This window comes from Capra hircus, chromosome 3, assembly GCF_001704415.2.
Source record: "Capra hircus breed San Clemente chromosome 3, ASM170441v1, whole genome shotgun sequence".
NCBI classification, from domain to species: Eukaryota; Metazoa; Chordata; class Mammalia; order Artiodactyla; family Bovidae; genus Capra; species Capra hircus.
In genome coordinates, this window is record NC_030810.1 from 115,680,879 (window position 1) to 115,699,357 (window position 18,479).

Sequence of the window (18,479 nt, forward strand, 5' to 3'; positions counted from 1 at the left end):
AGAAAACTGAGTGCTGAAGAATTGATGCTTTTGAACTGTGGTGTTGGAGAAGACTCTTGAGAGTCCCGTGGACTGCAAGGCAATCAAACCAGTCAATCCTAAAGGAAATCAGTCCGGAATATTCATTGGAAGGACTGATGTTAAAGCTGAAGTTCCAGTACTTTGGCCCCCTGATGTGAAGAACTGAGTCATTGGAAAAGACCTTGATGCTGGGAAAAATTGAAGGTGGGAGGAGAAGGGGATGACAGAGAATGAGATGGTTGTGTGGCATCACCAACTCAATGGACATGAGTTTGAGCAAATTCTGGGAGTTGATGATGGACAGGGACGCCTTACATGCTGCAGTCCATGGGTTCGCAAAGAGTCGGATACTACTGAGCAACTGAACTGAACTGAATGCAACACCATGTGGTAGTGAAGTTATTTTGCTGACTATGCCAGGGGACCCATGTCTTTGACATCATTTTGTTTTCTCGGAAAAGAACCAGGATCCTTGCACATTCCTCTTGCACTGCACTCTCCATCCCTTAGTGGAGGGGAGACTTTGTGCCAATGGACTTCTCAAGAAGTTTGAAAGACAATCCTTAGAATAAACAAAATCCTGATGTAGGAGAGGTAAAGATGGTAACATGACTTTGTAGACATTAGAATAAGCACAGATTGAGAACTACTTTGCTAGTTAGCCAAATTTTGGTAATGACTCATGTAATGTCCTTAAAGCATGATTCAGTGGACTTATTATTCTGAAGAAATACAGCATGATTATTCATCACTCATTCTTTCAACACATATTTAATAAATATCTATTAGAATTAAAGCACTGCTGAGGCATGGAAGGTACAAAAAAGCATTATCCTCCCTCACCACAACCCATAGGGTATATAAATTTCACATGCAAATTTTTCCTCAGAATCTACTTTAAAAAGTTTTTTTAAAACTGCAAATAGAAGATTCTAATTTCCATCCTGCTTCGCTTGGTAGTATCACCCGTTAACTTCCTTGGTCCTCTGTGAAGTATTAAAAATAAGGGAACTTTTAAATACATACTTTGTCCTGTAATTTAACTTCTAGGAAACTTGGTTTCTTCATCTGCAAAAAGGAGATTATAACCTTACAAGGATGTTCTTAAAATTAAGTGTCAAATTGCTAAAATTAAGTGGTAATGTGCTGAAGCTCAATCTCTATTTAACAATTTCTATCTATAGATATTATTATTATTCTGTTGGTGCCACTGCATTCTTCTCACCCAGGCTTGAAAACGTTTTCTTTAAAATAAAATCACAAAACCACATAAAATCAATTATTAAGTTCTATTGGTTCTTTCTTGAAAATGTTCCTCATAATTGTCCTTTCCTTCCCATATCTACTGCCACTTTCTTAATTCCCCTTCCTTATTTCATTGTCTCAGATTTTGTGTTGGGGAAGCAGATAATTTTTCTTAAGACATACTTTTTTGTCCCCCTCCTTTTTTTTTTTTTTTCAAATTGTTTAACTGAAGGATAATTGCTTTACAGAACACTGTGGTTTTCTGTCATACATCAACAAGAATCAGCCAAAGATACTCCCATGTCCCCTCCCTCAGAGACCTCTATCCCCTCTCCTTCCCCACCCCATCTTTCAGCCTGTCACAAAGCCCCTGTTTGAGTTCCCTGAGTCATACAGCAAATTCCTACTGGCTACCTATTTTACATAAGGTATTATAATTTTCTATTTTACTCTCTCCATACATCTTTTTCCTTCCCCCTCCCCCCATTTCCATAGGTCTGTTCTTTATGTCTGTTTTTCCATTGCTTCTCTGAAAATAAATATCTGTTCCCCCTTTTAAGACAACTTTTCTCAGTGGCTCCCTCTGTCTGTGTTAGTCACTCGGTCCTGTCCAACTCTGGACTGTATCCCACCAGATTCCTCTCTCTGTCCATGGATTTCTCCAGGCAAGAACACTGGAGTGGGTTGCCATCCCCTTCTTCAGGAATCTTCCTGACCCAGGGATCGAAATTGCATCTCCTGCATTGCCAGCAGATTCTTTACCACTGTGCCACCGGGGAAACCTATCAGGGACTCCCTCCTGCTGCTGCTGCTAAGTTGCTTCAGTTGTGTCCGACTCTGTGCAACTCCATAGACAGCAGCTCACCAGACGCTCCCGTCCCTGGGATTCTCCAGGCAAGAACACTGGAGTGGGTTGCCATTTCCTTCTCCAATGCATGAAAGTGAAAAGTGAAAGTGAAGTCGCTCAGTCAAGTCCGACTCTTAGCAACCCCGTGGACTGTGGACTGTAGCCTACCAGGCGCCTCTGTCCTAGGGATTTTCCAGGCAAGAGCACTGGAGTGGGTTGCCATTGCCTTCTCCGCAGGGACTCCCTAATATACACCAGATAAAACACAATAGCTGCTGCTCAGAGTCCTCACAATTATACTTTTCTAATCATTTCCATTGAACCTGAAGAACCCTGTGCTTCTATCACATTCATTCACACTATCTCCTGGATCCATCAGTCGTGTCTGACTCTCTGTGACCCCATGGACCATGGAATTCTCCAGGCCAGAATACTGGAGTGGGTAGCTGTTCCCTTCTCCAGGAGATTTTCCCAACCCAGGGATCGAACCCAGGTCTCCCGTGTTGCAGGCAGATTCTTTACCGTCTGAGCCACCAGGGAAGCCCAAGAATATTGGAGTGGGTAGCCTATCCCTTCTCCAGGGGATTTTCCTGACCCAGGAATCGAACCGGGATCTCCTGCATTGCAGGCGGATTCTTTACCAACTGAGCTATCAGGGAAGCCCTCATCCCTCAGAGCCACCTCAAAATCTTTTAATCATTCGAATGGAATTATCCCCTTATCTCACTCTTTATGGATATCTAAGGTGTAGCATCCCTTCTATAGCATTTATTTTGTATTAAAGTGTATTTTGGCAACACCATAGTGTTGGCAACACTAAAAAAGCATAGGTTTTCAGGCCAAACAATTGCGGTGATTAAATTAATAATGCACCTTGAATAGACCTAATCCTTGTAAAGTACTTAATAAATACTATCATTTATATTATTGTTGTGTACATTTTTAATTTTCCTACTAAAATGTTCCTAGATGACAATGGTACTGGTGGTACATTTTCTAGTACATTATCTAGTAAACTTTTAGTAGATTTTTAGTAATTCTAATTACTTGCTCATACTGATTTCTTATAGACTGTGGGTTACTTCATGCTTTAAGATGTGATAACTTCATCACAATAACTTCAGCACATTGTCAAGTATGTGCTAACTCATGTTCACGGTGATTGATATGTGATTTGAAGAGTATTAGTGTTGATTAAAAAACCCATTTAACAAGTTAGGGTATGTATGTGGATAGAACAGTTGTTTCAAGTCCTATGACATCTGAATTGCAATTAACACTCCCTGCTTGCATGCCCCCACGCCAGAGAATACCAAGGAGCTTGAGAAGTGCTCAGCTCCTTATCTTGCAAAACTTGTTTTTTTTGGTATTGATTGGGAAGGAGGTTGGACTGATGAAAAGAATAACATTTTAGTTGAGGATCTCAACACATCTGATGAGGTTACAATCTATTTTGCAGATGAAGTACACTTAGGTTTGTAGAAGTTCAATGCATTTCCTTTGGCTACACTGTCATCCAGGAAGAGGACTATCTACACAGTATAATATTTTATATTCCAAAACACTATACTTGCCTTTTCCGAAACAATTCATATGCTCTTTTATCTTGTGGCCACTGTGACTCAGTCAGAGTTCCTCTCTTACATGCCAGATGTTAAGACAGGAGGCAAACTGATGGTACCTCTACCTAGAGTAACAGAATTGAACTTTAGCTGTGAGTTTCTTACTAGGATTTTCCCCTGATTTTGTTTAATTTTTTTTTTTCATTCTCTCCTACTTATTTTTAATTTGGGTCAGTGTGTTTCAATATGTGTATTATTTTAAGCATCTTAAAAAACATTGAAAATAGCATCAAAAGGGAAATAAATCCCTATTTCCAACATGATGAGTACGTAACTAATTTTTACACTATTTATACATTTCTGTTAGATGGAGACACTCCTTCCTTGACACTTAATAACTATGGGACTCAGAGAAGTTATTTAACAGTTTGAAGTTCCCTCCCTGTAAAGTGGAACTAATAATCCATAACTCTCAGAAATGTCTTGGGGATAACTCATGTAAATTACTTGGTGCATAGTAGGCATTCAATAAATGTCAGTTTGCTCTTTATTCCAGTTAATAATGCTTATTAAACTATATTAAAACCTAGAACCAGACTGTGATAATGCATTTCTTTATTAAGTACTTAAGCCAAATAACTAATTTCCCCCAGGGAGAAAAGAAAGAGAGATGTTGAATTAGTTTCATTTGGTCAACTTATTTATTAGTCTTTTTTTCAGCATTATTTAGTTTAACAGTCCATAATTTAGTTTCCATGCAACCAAAATGTTACGGTTCAGTATTCCTTTTAGCTCTATTGTGATTGTTCTTTTTAATCTATTTTTACATATGCCATTTATTAGAGATCATTATTAATTATATTAACAGCTCGATTGTGTTTCATAACAACTTCGTGCTGACAAACTTTGGCTCACAACAGTTTCCCTGAGGTCTAACGAATTAAAAAGATCAACTTTTAAACGGCAATGTTACAGGAAAAAAAAAACCCGGTTGCAGGGGAGACCCACACTGTCTATATTCTTTCGTGTTAATTTTATACGTTTGTATTTAAGTAGAGCCACATTTTTCTCAAGGACGGAATCCAAGTGAGGCAGGAAGGAAAAGTGGGAACGTACTAACCGAGCCGGCGCTACGGTATCATTGCACCTTTAAGGACTGGAGACTCGGTGTTAGCTCGGCCTCCTTCCCAGCCCACCTCTGAACTCTGATTGACAGGGCGCCGGGCGAGGAGGAGCCGAAGGAGGCCGAGGAGGAGGCGCAGGGAGGAAAGTAGAGGGAGGAGGGGCCTGTCTTTTCTCCAATGACCAATCAGGGGAGGGGGCGGGGCTACGAGTGCCCTCCTCTCTCCTTCCCTCCCCCGCCTCCTGGCTTCCCCGCCTCCCTTCTCCCCCCTTTCCTCGGCCCCCTCCTCTCTCCTCCTCGTCCTCCTCCTCCTTCTCCTCCTCCTCTCAGGCTGTGGTTTTTCTGTATATGTTTCTGGAGTCCTGAGCCTGAGCTAAACAAAAGCAGGAGGCTGACGGGGCTGCTGGAGTTTGCAGAGACACGGAGGAGGAGAGATTCTGTGCTCTGCCTTGCCGCCGTGGCTGGGGGAGATCTGGCTTTTGCAACAGCCCACCCCCTTTGAGATCACTCTGGCCCGGAGTGGGGGTGGGGGGTAGCGGGGGGTGGGGGGGGGAAAGTTTGCATTGCAATCCCCCTGCCTTCCTCTCCTTTCTCCCGGCCAATGCATATTTGCAAAAGGATTAAGCCACAGATTTAAGCGCCGGGAGCCCATTTCTGCCTTGCAAAGGAGACGGACTGAAAAACCAAAAGCCAGCTCTGATTTCTTTTCGTCAAGTGGGAAGGTGGTTTATTTTTCTTGCTTTTTTTGGAGTCAACACCCGTCCCCACCAGTCCTTATCCCCACCCTCACCCCGCAACCCCTTCACGCCCCCCTCCCCCTCCCCACTCCCCATCCTCCCACCATCCTCTAAAGAGGCAAAGGGATTTTTTTTTTTTTTTTCTTTTGGTCTTCTTTTTTCCCCCTTCTCTGTTTATCCTGAAAAGGATTTGAAGACAGCTTGAAGGATAAAAAGCCTTGGTGCTTCCCAGGAGCCGAGCCGAGGAGCAGAAGAGGAAGAGCCGGGGGCTGCCGTTGCCTTTGGAGATGGACGAGCAGCCCAGGCTGATGCATTCCCATGCTGGGGTCGGGATGGCCGGACACCCCGGCCTGTCCCAGCACTTGCAGGATGGGGCCGGAGGGACCGAGGGGGAGGGCGGGAGGAAGCAGGACATTGGAGACATTTTACAGCAAATTATGACCATCACAGACCAGAGTTTGGATGAGGCGCAGGCCAGGTGAGATGGAGGCTTTTCTTTTCCTTTCTTGGGGTTTTTTGTTTTTCTCCCTCTCGCTGGGGGAAACAATGGGAACCGAATCACCACAGCGCTTTCTTTTTAAATGTTATTCCTTGGCCCATTTTGACGAGCAACTATATGGCGGAGGAGTAAAATTTGAAGGAGCGTTGTTATCGAAAGTGCAATCTCCCATGCGGTGATGTGGCTGTCTGTATGTATATTTTCATATATTGTGTGTGTGTGAATATAGAGATTTCATATATATCCACACAAACACTCAGGCAAACCGAAAATACTGCCAACTGATCCAAAAGCGGCCCTCGGCACTTTTTACTGCTTTAGAAAAGTATCAGAGAGAGCAGAATTGTCAAGTTTTGAACAGTATTGCATGTCTTCTTGTTGAGGGACTCCGTCACATTGCAAAATAAAATGTCCCATGAACACTTTATTTGCAAATATAGTTGACTCCTTACGTATTTCAGAAGCTTTGAATTTTCTGTGTGGACGTACTCCTCTAAAATTAATTTTTATCTTTCCCCCTTGCCATATTAAAAAAAAAAAGCAGAGTAATTCTTTGTCAGTAGTTGTCAGCCATCCAGAAAATATTTTGCATTCATTTAATTGTTTCAAAAAGGCTGATGTAAAGAAGAGATAGTGTTGCTTTTAAACATGTTTGTTCGGTTTTAGAGACTCGGATATGTAGTGTAACTTTATTGTCTCTTATTTTGAGAGGGTTACTACCCTTCTGTGGCACAGAATGTATGGTTCTTTAAAAAGGGGTGGGGGGGGATCAAGCATACTCTTTTTCCCATGCTTCTTTCAGGACCACTTAGATGCTAGTAAAATGGAAATGAAGGCAAATGTGTATTTTATATATTTCCATCCTATAGGACACAAAGATCTTCATTAAGGAAGCATTATAAAGAAGCTGTGTAGCTTCTCAGTTAATCCACTGCCAAGTATATACTTCTCCACTCTAGGATTTTACAGTAAATTCTCTTTTAAAAAAAAACAAAACATAAACTAAATGGCAACCCACCAACTGCTTGCCCAAGGCCGATCTTGAAAAGAATTTAAGACACTCTAATGGCCACATATGTCTTTCCAGTTACCCAGCTTTATTAAATCTCAGAAGTAGCTGGTTTTGTAAGTAATATGTACACAGTTTCTCTACCTCACAAGACTTGGTTCTATGAAGAAGACATTATTATATGTATTTTTGTTTCAGAGAAATGGGAATTTGAATTGAGAAAATGAGAAGAAGCAATTTCAAGGATGATATGAATTACACTCTTATTTTAACTGTAAGCACATGCAACATGTAAACTCAAAAGTCCTGAGGTTTATGGGTGCTTGAAAACTTGGAAAGGTTCAGAGACTGGAACTATGCTATTTATTTTTTTTTTAATAGAGGAAGGTTTTCAAAAATAATTTGGTGCCTTTTTGGAATTTTATTATCCGGAGAAAAGCTAATAGGTAGGGTCAATGGAAGATTTCCCACTGGCAATCTCTTTTTGAATTGGAACAGATTTCTCCATTACATTGTTCCAGAAAAATAAACTCAGACATACCAATAAACGCCTCTAATAACAAGTTTGTGCAGCCGAAGGGGCTGGTAGCACTGAGAAACACCACTTTTCTGATGTTTAGTCCTGCTCCTTTTTGTACTACTGAGGACAGCCGTGACTTGGCGGGTTCACCCTTTTAATGGCCTAAATGTTAAGAGAATCAGACACAATTTTGGGATAGGGAGATTTTCTGTTCTCTATAACCCAACCCCATGGACGTGCTTGGCAATACAATATTTCTGCAAAGCTGCATAGAATTTTTTGTAGTTGTTATTTGTTTTGTATTTGGGCCTTTATACAAGAATACAATTAATGAAAACTCCTTTAAAAGGCTCAGAAAGAAGTCTTTGATACCATAAAGTCTTCTTCACCATTTTTCTCACCCTACACCAGAACTAAATCACCACTAAGCTTTTCTTTTTAGTTAAACAATGTAACTCAGCAAATAGTTTAACTGGGTTTTCCTTTCCTTAGTCACATCTTCATAATGTACATTTATTATTTATATAGTGAACCCTTCGTATTTTAGACACTGTTTATTTTGATACTCTTGAATTTTGAGATTATGACTCTTCTACTGTACAGTAGATAGAGCGTGCTTCTGGTTTCCCTTCCTCAGGATGTGTATCTATTTTTTAACTTTGAAAGGAATTTAAAAAGAACTGCATGTGTCTTGAGTGCCAGAGGTTTCCATTTATCTTTATACATTCATTTTAGTTAGTCAACACAATTCCCTTAACTAATAGCTGATGTGATCAGTATTTTGTTTCCAAAACAATATCCTTCTGTTAAGTGCTTCCAGAGTAAAATCAAGGGAAAGGTATTGTTTTGGTCCTTAAGTGCATGCTGAATACAGACACACAGGAGAACCAGGTAAATCACTAATCTAAAAGGCAGAATTGTATTTATTTTTTCCCCCAATGGGTGCAAGGTCCTAATTGTAAATAATTGAATTTCAACACCTGCAAATAAGCAGTGTGTGCACAAGCGACATAATGTGAACACAGAGAAATGAATCTATTCCCCATATGGGTATGTTTGCCCCCTGGCAATGCATTTCCATACTCTTTAACTTGGGGACTGAAATTTTATAAATTGACAGTTCTGCTCAGAAGACCTTTCAAGCATCTTGTGTTTATGAGAATACAGGGGCATCTGCGGAATGAATTCAAACACATGGATGAATTAAATTTGAAAACACACATACACACACACACACACACACACACACACACACGGACTGAGAAGCAGACAGCTCCTAGGCTATGGTGGTTGCGTAGATTATACAAAACTGTTAACCCGTGCATTTGACTCTGCCGTGTTTTCATTGCCCAGGATAGGATTATTGGTTTAAGACTTCCACTTGGATTAAACTACTCATAAAAAACGAAACAAAACAAAACAGAAAACCCCAAACTCTTCCTAAATGAGCATAATTGAGGTTAGTTCTGTTCTGTAGTTAAATCCCTGCTCTCTCCCTGCTAATTAACATTATTTCTTTTTCTATGGCGGGACTCTTTATATTAAGTCATAAAGCAATTGAAGCATGCCACAGAGTTATGCTTGGTCTATAATTTTGGCTAAATGCTCGGTTTTTTTCCCCCTGTGCATTATCAGCAGCTTGATCCCAGGAGTCCACCTAAGCTATTCTGTTGTTGTTTCTTTCTTGCAGAAAACATGCTTTAAACTGCCACAGAATGAAGCCTGCCTTGTTTAATGTCTTGTGTGAAATCAAAGAGAAAACAGGTAGGAATGAGATTCCAACATTTAAGCATTTTCTTTGGCCAATTGACCACTTAACTGGCAATCAGGAACCCATTATTTAAATATTAAAATTTCAGAATAGAAGTACTTTCAAGATTGATCGTATATTCCAATAGGAAGTCCTAGTAGCCTTGCTTCCTGGAACAGAAAGCACCAAGTTTCTTTGACAGTTATTACCAGACATTAGCGGTTTGCTTGCCTTAACTCTATTCCTGGCCTCTTTGAAATTGAAGCTAAAACAGAGGTTCTGAAGGGAAATTTATAGAATGATGTGCCTGTGGGGGAAAAATATGAAAGTAAAAGTCTGCTTCTTAAAGGAATATATTTTGGCCCACCTTTAAGACAGTGTTTTTGGAGTTGGGCATGGGGGTGCTAAAGTGTTTAAAGTTTCCTCTTCTTTTTTTCTTGTAATTACACGAAGCAGCAAACTAGAGTTCTTGACAGAGTGTTGTCAGATACCTTTGTGGAACGCGTCACACAACATCAGGTTATCTGTATTTGAGTGCCCTGTGATTTTATAGCTGGGAGAATCGCTGGGTTTAGGAGAACAGAATGTGACGAGCTCACTCATTCTGTTGTTTTTCTACTTTCTAGACCTCATATCATGAACTAACACACTTATAACACATCCCAGGAGGGCATTTAAATTTTAAAGCAACAATTAAAAAATAGCAGTCATCAATCAGAGGTGTTCTTAAACAACAGATGCTCTGGGAAGGACACTTAGCAACATCCTCTTGTTTGTTTATTTTAATCCTTAATTTTCCAAAGTGAGTGCGTCTCTCCCTTGTAAAAAGAAAAGAGTTGAGAAGGCAGTCTGAAGCCAGGGCATAAAGATGAGGAACGAGGGGTGGTTATATAAAGCGGGAGCTTCTGCTGGCCTCTGACTTGGTCGCTCGCTGCAGAGCAGCGCGGAGTACCTGCCACCCTATTTATTTATTTATTTTTTACAACAAGGAGTGTAACAGTCAATAATTCATATCTAAACCATATAAGCAAGGGCATGACATGAATGAAAGTGACAATAAATATGATTGCATGCCCAGTTGATATACATTGATAGTTACACATAAAAAGAGGAAGGAGGGGCTCTGAGGGCACGCAGGGTGGCTTTCTTTTTGAGGGCTCTCTGTGTTTCTATTTTAAAAAATAAATAGTTTCAAGATGTGGCCATGGATCGAGTATGTAATTACTCAGGTCTTGAAATGTATGGAAAATTAGTAAGCAGCTCCTTTGTTGAATGTTATTTGTGTTGTGCGTGACATCCCAGACAAAGCACCTGAGCAGTGATGTTCAGATCTTTTGAGTCTTCCAGGTTTCCTTGCCAAAGCCTAACCTTATTGCAAAGCTGGGAATTGCATTATTTTAGCTGTGATATACCTTTTAAGAAATGTATGGGTTGTGCATTCAAATATCAAAGGGGCTTTCTCAGTTTGTCCCACTTTTTAGTTTTTTTTCTCTATTAGCCTGGAGCAGGAAACCTAAGTGTGTGTATATTTCTTTATCATTTGTTTTTTTCTTCCTTCTCAGTTTCTTTTTTCTCTGATTCTTATTTACATGGAATATTTGGTTTGTTGAAATTTGTTGCTTATTGGGTATGCATTCCTGCTGATCTTGCTTCATAAAATACAGAATCAAGCTATAAATGCATATTTGATAATTCAGTCTAGAGAGACTCTGTTTTTAAGATGCCCTCAGATTTTCATGGAAAGGAAGTCTGTCAGGGCATTTAAATGTATATTGTGGTCAAAGTGTTTAATTCTAGTCTTCTAATTAAAATCTACTGCTAAGGCAGTAGATCAAGGTGAATGGACGTAAATATAGATCTGGTTCTGGTGCAGATTCAAGAGTTTGCTCCTCGCATGAGTATTGCCTAAACTATGGTGATAAGAAGCAGTTTTGTCAGTCAGAATCATGCTCTAGATGTATAATTTATTGTTGGATTATATATTTTGTTTAAAAATTTTCCTGTTATTGAGTTACATTAATGTTTGGGGCTTTTTAAAAATCTAAATTAAGGTTTTGTATGCTGTCTTTCAAATAATATATTAAAAAAATAGTTTAGTGAATACTGTAAATTGAAAATAATGATTACTGACCCTGTGTTAAGAGGGAAACACACACACACACAAGTTTTGGATTAAGAGGGCACCTATGGGTGAAAGTACAAAAAAAGAAATAGTAAAATAAAAAGAGAAAAAAAGAAAGGCCTTTCTCCTGTTCCTCAACTTGTGTATCAGAAGGATTAAGGAGAAGGAAGAAACCTCTCCTGGAATGTTGAGTGTTCCGTGTTGTAGGTAGGAGACAACTGCGGTGTGCTGAAAAGAACTCTTTGATTGTAAAGCACGGTTACTTACTGAAGATCGACCTCACGCTCATTCTGGAGAGCTGGCGAATCTTCCATATGGTTGATGTGTCTGCAACACATTGTGTCTGTGAAGTTGTAGGAGCTCTTTTTTCTGCCCCCCACCCCCCTCCCGCTTCTTGATACAGAGCTAGTGACAAGATTGTTTGGATGATCAGTTCATGTACATTCTTTCATTGCTTGGGGAGTTTCCCTATTGTTACTTTCAAGTCTTTACGCTGAATGAGTATTTTTGAGCTTCCTTCACAAGTATTGTAGAGGTTATTTGATTTAGGGTGGGCTCTGTTTGTTTGTATTCTCACAAGAGCACACTAAGGGGGTTTACCTAGGTCTTCACAAGGAAGTCAGGACCCTGGAGGAGCGTGGGGCTTGCATTCCTTGGCGGATTTTGCTTTTCTGATTTTGGTCAAAGACACTTTCATTGGAAAACTCAGAAATTTGGAGGGAAACTAGCTAAGACTGGCTTACCAACCTTTTGGAACTTTACAGAAACAGACGCGCATAACACCTAAAGTAGGCGGCACCGTTTAGATTACAGTTGATTGACAGGTATTTAGTCAGAAATTACTGTGGGGATATTCAGGGAAAAAGAAAAAGAACCCAGGTGTCTTCTTGTTGAGAAATGTCGGTAAGTTTTTATTTTGATACCTTTTTGCTTTTTTAAATAAAAATGCCAAGAACAAGGAATGCCTGAACAATTCTCAGGCTGCAAATCTCAGTAAGAAAAGTCTGCAAGACCTCTAGCAAGTATGTTTCAGAGGCGGCTTTTATCTGCTTGTTCCTTCTAGGAGCATAGAGATTTCATAGAGTTTTGGACCTTTTAATACCTCATTTTCTTTCATTTCTTAAGAACTATTCCTTGTCTTCTGACATATTAGCAATAGGCTGGGTTTTGCATATGTGTAGAGGTGGTGGTAGTGGGGTTGATGGGATGGAGAGGAGAAAAAAAAAATTAAAACATACTGAATTTCTTAAAAGGACCTTAACTATATTTTTAAACATTTCTTGATTTAAAAAAAAATTTCTGTGTCAAAAATCATGCCGGTTTAACAATGAGGAAAAGACACAAAATATTGGTTGCCATTTACTAAGGAGACTGTTTGTAGATAGTTATGAATAGCTGTAATTGTTGTGAATAGTTTTAAATTTTAGAACAAAATAGCTATATATGGCAGTTTTCAGCAAATTTTCCTCTGAGCATCCTCTGCTCTGAAGTTAAATCAAATAACTGGAGGATGTTAAAAAATTACTTTTTGCTTACTTAATGCCCTTTTGTTCTCCCTCTCCTTCCTTTATTCTTTCTGTTCAATTAACACTCCCATCACAGGCTCTAGTTTTTTTTTTTTTTCCCCTTTAACTCTACTACTGTATTTCAGTTTTTTTCCACCCTCTCTTATTAATTCTCACCTGCCACTTCTTTTTAGTATAGCAATTACATTATGAGGTTTCTGCTTCTCATCTTTTTATAGCTTTAGAGAATAATTTGTGTGTGTGTGCACCCACCTGTATACATGTGTATGTGTGTGTGTTTGTATATGTAGGTGGAGGGGACACCGTGGAAGGAAGTTTATATTTTAGGAAAATAATTCTGAAAAGATGAGGCCTTGAGCAGAGAACAGGAGGGAAATAACTTCAGACAATTTAGAGATGCCTCTAATCAGATTTCTTTTGGGGCTGACATGGCAGCAGTGACTTTTCATAAATGTTCATCTCTAGAAGGCAAAAGCAAAAGAACTTTTTCTTGCTGATGATAGAATTAAATTTTTTTTTTTTGTGGAAGGGGCAAAGAGAGAAAGGGAGCAAACGAAGGGGAGTTACTTGATGCGGTTTTACTTGATCCACCCTTTCAGGCACAGTGTGTTAGCAGAAGGCAGGTGATTAGACCCTATATATTTATTCTGATCTGGATATGAGTAATAGACCTACAATAATAAGACTCCGTGGAAGACACAGTATCAGCTTCTGATGGGAAGCATCCCTTCTCTCCAGTCGTTTTGTGTCATCCCCTTTTAGAAGCCGATTTGGACCCATTCTGGCAGCTGAGAAGTGGGGAGAAGGGTGCAGTGAGCAGCCGGGGTTAGATCTACCCGAGTGAGGTCTTTGGAAATTTGGTGTCACGTTTTCTAGCTACTGGCTGTCTACGAGGACCGGGACTGAGGAGAATTTAAGTGAAACTGAGGAAGCTCGAAGAAGGTTCATGAGTCGGGGAAAGGCACGGGGGAGACCTGTGGTCTAGGCCTTGTGGACTGCTGGGAGCTGGGAGCAGTGAGGGTGCTGGGACCCCAGGCGGGTGGCAGGCTGCACCCAGGGTGGGGAGGTGGCAAAGTCTGGCTCGCCGCTGGGGTCCGGCCTCTTCTACATGCCTTTGCTTCTCTGTTCTGCTGACATTCATATGCTGTTGGTTATTGTTGGCAAAATTAAAAAATTATCCCCAAACAAGCAAACCAAAACTCAGATATTAAACATATTTAAATAGGAAAGCATTTTAATTTTTTCATTTAAAGCATAACCCTGGCTTCTCTTGAGACATAGTTTTACATGCATGCTTTAGGAGAACTTAGGCTGCACTTTGGTTTCCAACTGCTGTTAGATGAATGCTGTTATGGTTGGAACTTGGTGTGGTGATTCTAAATATACTTTTTACCTTTACTTTTTATTTAAAAAGTCACTCAAAATGACGCATGATTGAGGCAGTGTCCTAGGTACAGCTCCCAAAGACAGCTCTTACTCATTTTGCTATGCTCCTGAAGGCACCCTGTCCTTTGCATGGACATTTTAGCCTGGGTTAGAGGAATATAGTACGTCTATCTCCTCTCTTGCACCCTACCTGAAATGGTGTGGTAAGGTTTAAGGAATGTAGTAATTGATGAATAAAATAAGCAGAGGATTAATGAGTTGTTTGTGAAGTACTTTGAGCTCCCTGGATGATACAGATAAGAAATACTGTATTTTCTATAGTAAATTATCCAAAGACTTGCATTCTATTCCATTTCGTAGTTTGCCAGTGTGTTAACTCTTCCTTTGAATATATAATTGAGTGGTGAGGCAGTCATTATGTCCCATCAGGAGAATTTTCTGGTTGAATCTTTTGTCTCATCTTCATCTTAACGATAACACTTCTCAGAATTTGGCAGAGTGAGTTCCAGAATTAAAAAAAAAAAAAGGAGTGTGAGTATAAACTGACATAGGATTATATAACCTATCTTCCTTCATGGCAGAATAAGGTCAGTGGTGACTTCCTGGAAGGTCTTCTTACTTCTGACAGCTCTCTTTCAGGCTCTCAATTATTGGTGGAAATCAAGATTGCAGTGGATGGGAAAATGCATCCGTTTTGGTTTAGGTCATGGTATAGTTTAGGTCAACTGTATCTCTCATCGGTCCTCTGTCATTAAGCAGAAACTGGGGTGGGTCCCTCATACCTGTACTAGCTCTGGACATACCACTAAGTAGTTTTAAGATGACAAGTAGATAGCTTAAATACTTTTAGGAGAAGCTATAATAGTAGCGGTTGAGGATTTGATCTCTGAAGCCTGACAGCCTGGGTCTGTATCCCAGATCGCCAACTTTTTCAGTTGTGTGACCTACTTAAGTTTACGGAACTTCTCTGTGCCTCATTTGTTTTTTCACTTAGAAAATATAGATAAAAGTGGTACCTATTTTGGAGGGTTATTGTGAGGATTAAATGAAGTAGTACATGTAAATTACAGTGCCTGGCATAGAGTAAACAGTCCATAACTGTTAGCTTTTATTATTTCTGGCCCTGTTTTCTTACATGAAAAAGAGAGGCTTGTACCAGATGGTCCCTAAAGACCAAGCCAATTCCAAGACTCTGTAATTCTGTGCTGAAAAAAGAAAAATAGTGCTGAATTTAAGATTTGTTTTCTTATGTTTCTCTTGCCATTCTCTTAAAGTGAGAATGAGTTGTATCTGGCCAAAAGGCTGGGCAAGGTTGGGAGAAGAGGGGAAAAAAAGAATGGATAAGAGCAAAAATGAAGGTTTTCAATTATCTACAAACTGGACAACAACCACCTGAAAAGTTACAGTGGCATTTTTAGTGATGACATTTTCTTAGCATCAGCAGCTGGAGATATTATGTAATGATAGTTAAAAATATTTTCCCTCTGAAAACACATAGGCCCATCCATTCAATTCACAAAGTTTCCAAGGAGGAAGAGTAACATAAAGTGAGGTTAGGGCAACCTGACCTCTACCTGTCTTCCTTATATGTTCCTACTTGAGGGAAAAATGTTATTTTTGTTATAACAACAACCTTGATACTAGTAGGTTTATTTATTTTTTTATAGCTTTCTTGGGATATATTTCATATACCATGAAATTCACCCATTTAAATTATACAGTTCAGTGGCTTTGATCTATTCACAAAATTGTGAAACCATCACCACAACCTAAATTTAGAATATTTTTATCACTCCCTACAAAAAAAAACAAAAAAAAACAACCCTGTACTCATTACCAGTCAGTTCATATCTCTCCCCTTGCCTAGCCCCTACTAATCACTAATCTCTGTCTGTATGGATTTAACCATTGTGGACATTTCACATAAATGGAATCATATAATATATGGTTTATTACTAGCTTTGTTCTCTTAGCATGGTGTTTTTAAGGTTCACTGTGCTATAGCATGTACTGATACTTCATTCCTTTTTATAGCCAAATAATATTCCATTGTGTAGATATACCACATTTTATTTATCCATTTAGCAGTTGATGGATATTTAGGTTGTTTTTATATGTTGCTGCTGCTCTGAACATTTGAACGAAGTTTTATGTGGCCATGTTTTTATTTCTCTGGATATTTACCTAGGAGTGGAATGTTGGATCATATGGTAACTCTGTGCTTAGCAACTCTGTACTTAGCATTTTGAGGAAGTGCCAAACTTTTGCAGAGTAACTGTAGTAGATGTATTCTTAAGTTTTATTGTAAATGACATTAAATTTGGTCTTCAGCACTTTCAGCATTCCATTTTTTCAGTCTTTTTCTTCAGTCACTGGTCTTCCTTTTCCTCTGTGTGTCAAGGTTTACTGTATTTTTTTATCTTCTCAGATCAATACCTACTCTAAGAAAAAGTATTTTGATAGTTGCTTGACTTGAAGTGAACATGATCAAGATTTATATGAAACCTCTCTCAGAACTATCTGCATTTTAGAGAGAAAAAGAAGTTAAGTCAAAGGAATGAATCTCTACGGCTAAAATTTCAGGTGTCAGGTTCCCGGAGAAGAAGACCTTTGCCAAGAAGACCAGACAGTATTCTGAAGAGCAGTCTAGTATGACAGAGAGAGCAGGGTATCTGAGTGAAACCAGTCTGGATTCAGATCCTCACTTGTGTGTAACATTGGAAAGCTGATTTAACAGAGCTTCAGTATCATTAGCTGTACAGTAAAGACAATGCCATGTAGGCTTGCTTGAGGGACTAAACAGGACAATAATATAAAGCACTCAGTTGCATGAGTGTGCTAAATAAAAAGCAACTACTGTTGTCTTTTCAAAACCACATGACTGACTGTTGACCTCTGGTCTCATTAGTTTGACACTGTCTACTCAGGTTGGGTTTTCTACCAGCTCTGGCCGGAAGTTTTTGAGACTCCCTGAGATACTTCCTGACAGTGCTTTTAAGTGCTTTAAAAGATTTTCTGTGTGAAAGGGGGGAACCCCCAAAACTCAGCAGAAGGTATTCCAACACTCTTGTACTTCCTTCAATCCTAGAGTTCTAGCGAGAGAAGAATCCCATTGAATAGTGCTATGCAGTGAACCCATATTTCATTCCAAATTTAATGTTTTAAATTTTGTTTTAGTCCACTGGAAAAAAAAGTGAAAAGAAACAGGTGAAATTAATTGTAATAATACATTTTATTTAAATCCAAATGTATCTAAAATATTTCAACATGTGGTCAATATAAGATTATAAATGAAATATTTCCACTTTTTGTATTAAGGCTTTCAAATATATTGTCTATTTTACATTTGTAACATCTTCCATTTGGACTAGCCATGCTCCAGGTGTCCAAGAGCCTCATGGGACCACTGTCCTCCATATTGGACAGCATGGCTGTACAATGGTTGTTCTGGCATCAATCTTTGTTTTGTCCTTTTCTTGGCATAATTTTCACACTCTAAGGAAGACTCCTGCTTGTTCCCTACTCACACTTGATCTGGTGGTTCTGCACCAATTGAAACTGGTTCGTGATGGATAGCCATGTTGAGAAAAAAAAAAAAAAACATATCTAAGGCATCTCTTTCCAGCAGGGAATATCCCACTCCTGGGAGCCAGGATGAGATAGTTCCCCTTTAACTCCTTCTGCTTTTACTTCTTTCTTTCCTTGACTCCATGTTTTATGGTTTGATTCCTTATCCTTAACAGAGTTTGAAATGTTCCCTAAAATAAAATAGGTGGTGGAAACAACCACCTTTTATTTATTTATTTTTTTGTACAGCGAGAATACAGTGGAACAAGTACAGAGAATTCCATGTGGAGACAAAAAAAAAAAAAGTTTGCTGGACCCTGAGTCAAGAGTTCTAAGACCTAACGCTGCCTGCCTCCAAGTTACTATGTTATTTTGAGAATGCCATTTATCCTCATGGTCTCATATTTCTGCATCCATGGAATGGGCCACTCCAGTGAGCCACTAATCTGAGCCTACCTTTCACAGATCACGAGGTCTAACATGGTCCCTGCCAGGGCCTGGATACATAGCATTTATGAAAGGAAATTCTTCTTTCATTGTTATGGCACTTCTAATTTATCCTCTG

The 18,479-nt window shown here is 39.3% G+C and overlaps 1 protein-coding gene across 4 annotated transcripts in view; it reads left to right on the top strand.

Moving 5' to 3' along the window:
- PBX1 (PBX homeobox 1) overlaps nt 5,115-18,479 on the top strand; it is a 336,966-nt gene continuing 323,601 nt past the window's right edge. For 2 of the 4 annotated variants that reach the window (XM_018046431.1, XM_018046430.1), the window contains exons 1-3: nt 5,118-5,520; nt 5,723-6,013; nt 9,254-9,327. In XM_018046431.1, the coding sequence (XP_017901920.1) occupies nt 5,823-6,013; nt 9,254-9,327 (265 nt within the window). In that variant the 5' untranslated portion in view covers nt 5,118-5,520; nt 5,723-5,822. Of the gene's footprint in view, nt 5,521-5,722; nt 6,014-9,253; nt 9,328-18,479 lie in introns of all 4 variants that reach the window. The other 2 variants (XM_018046429.1, XM_018046428.1) reach the window with 2 other exon arrangements.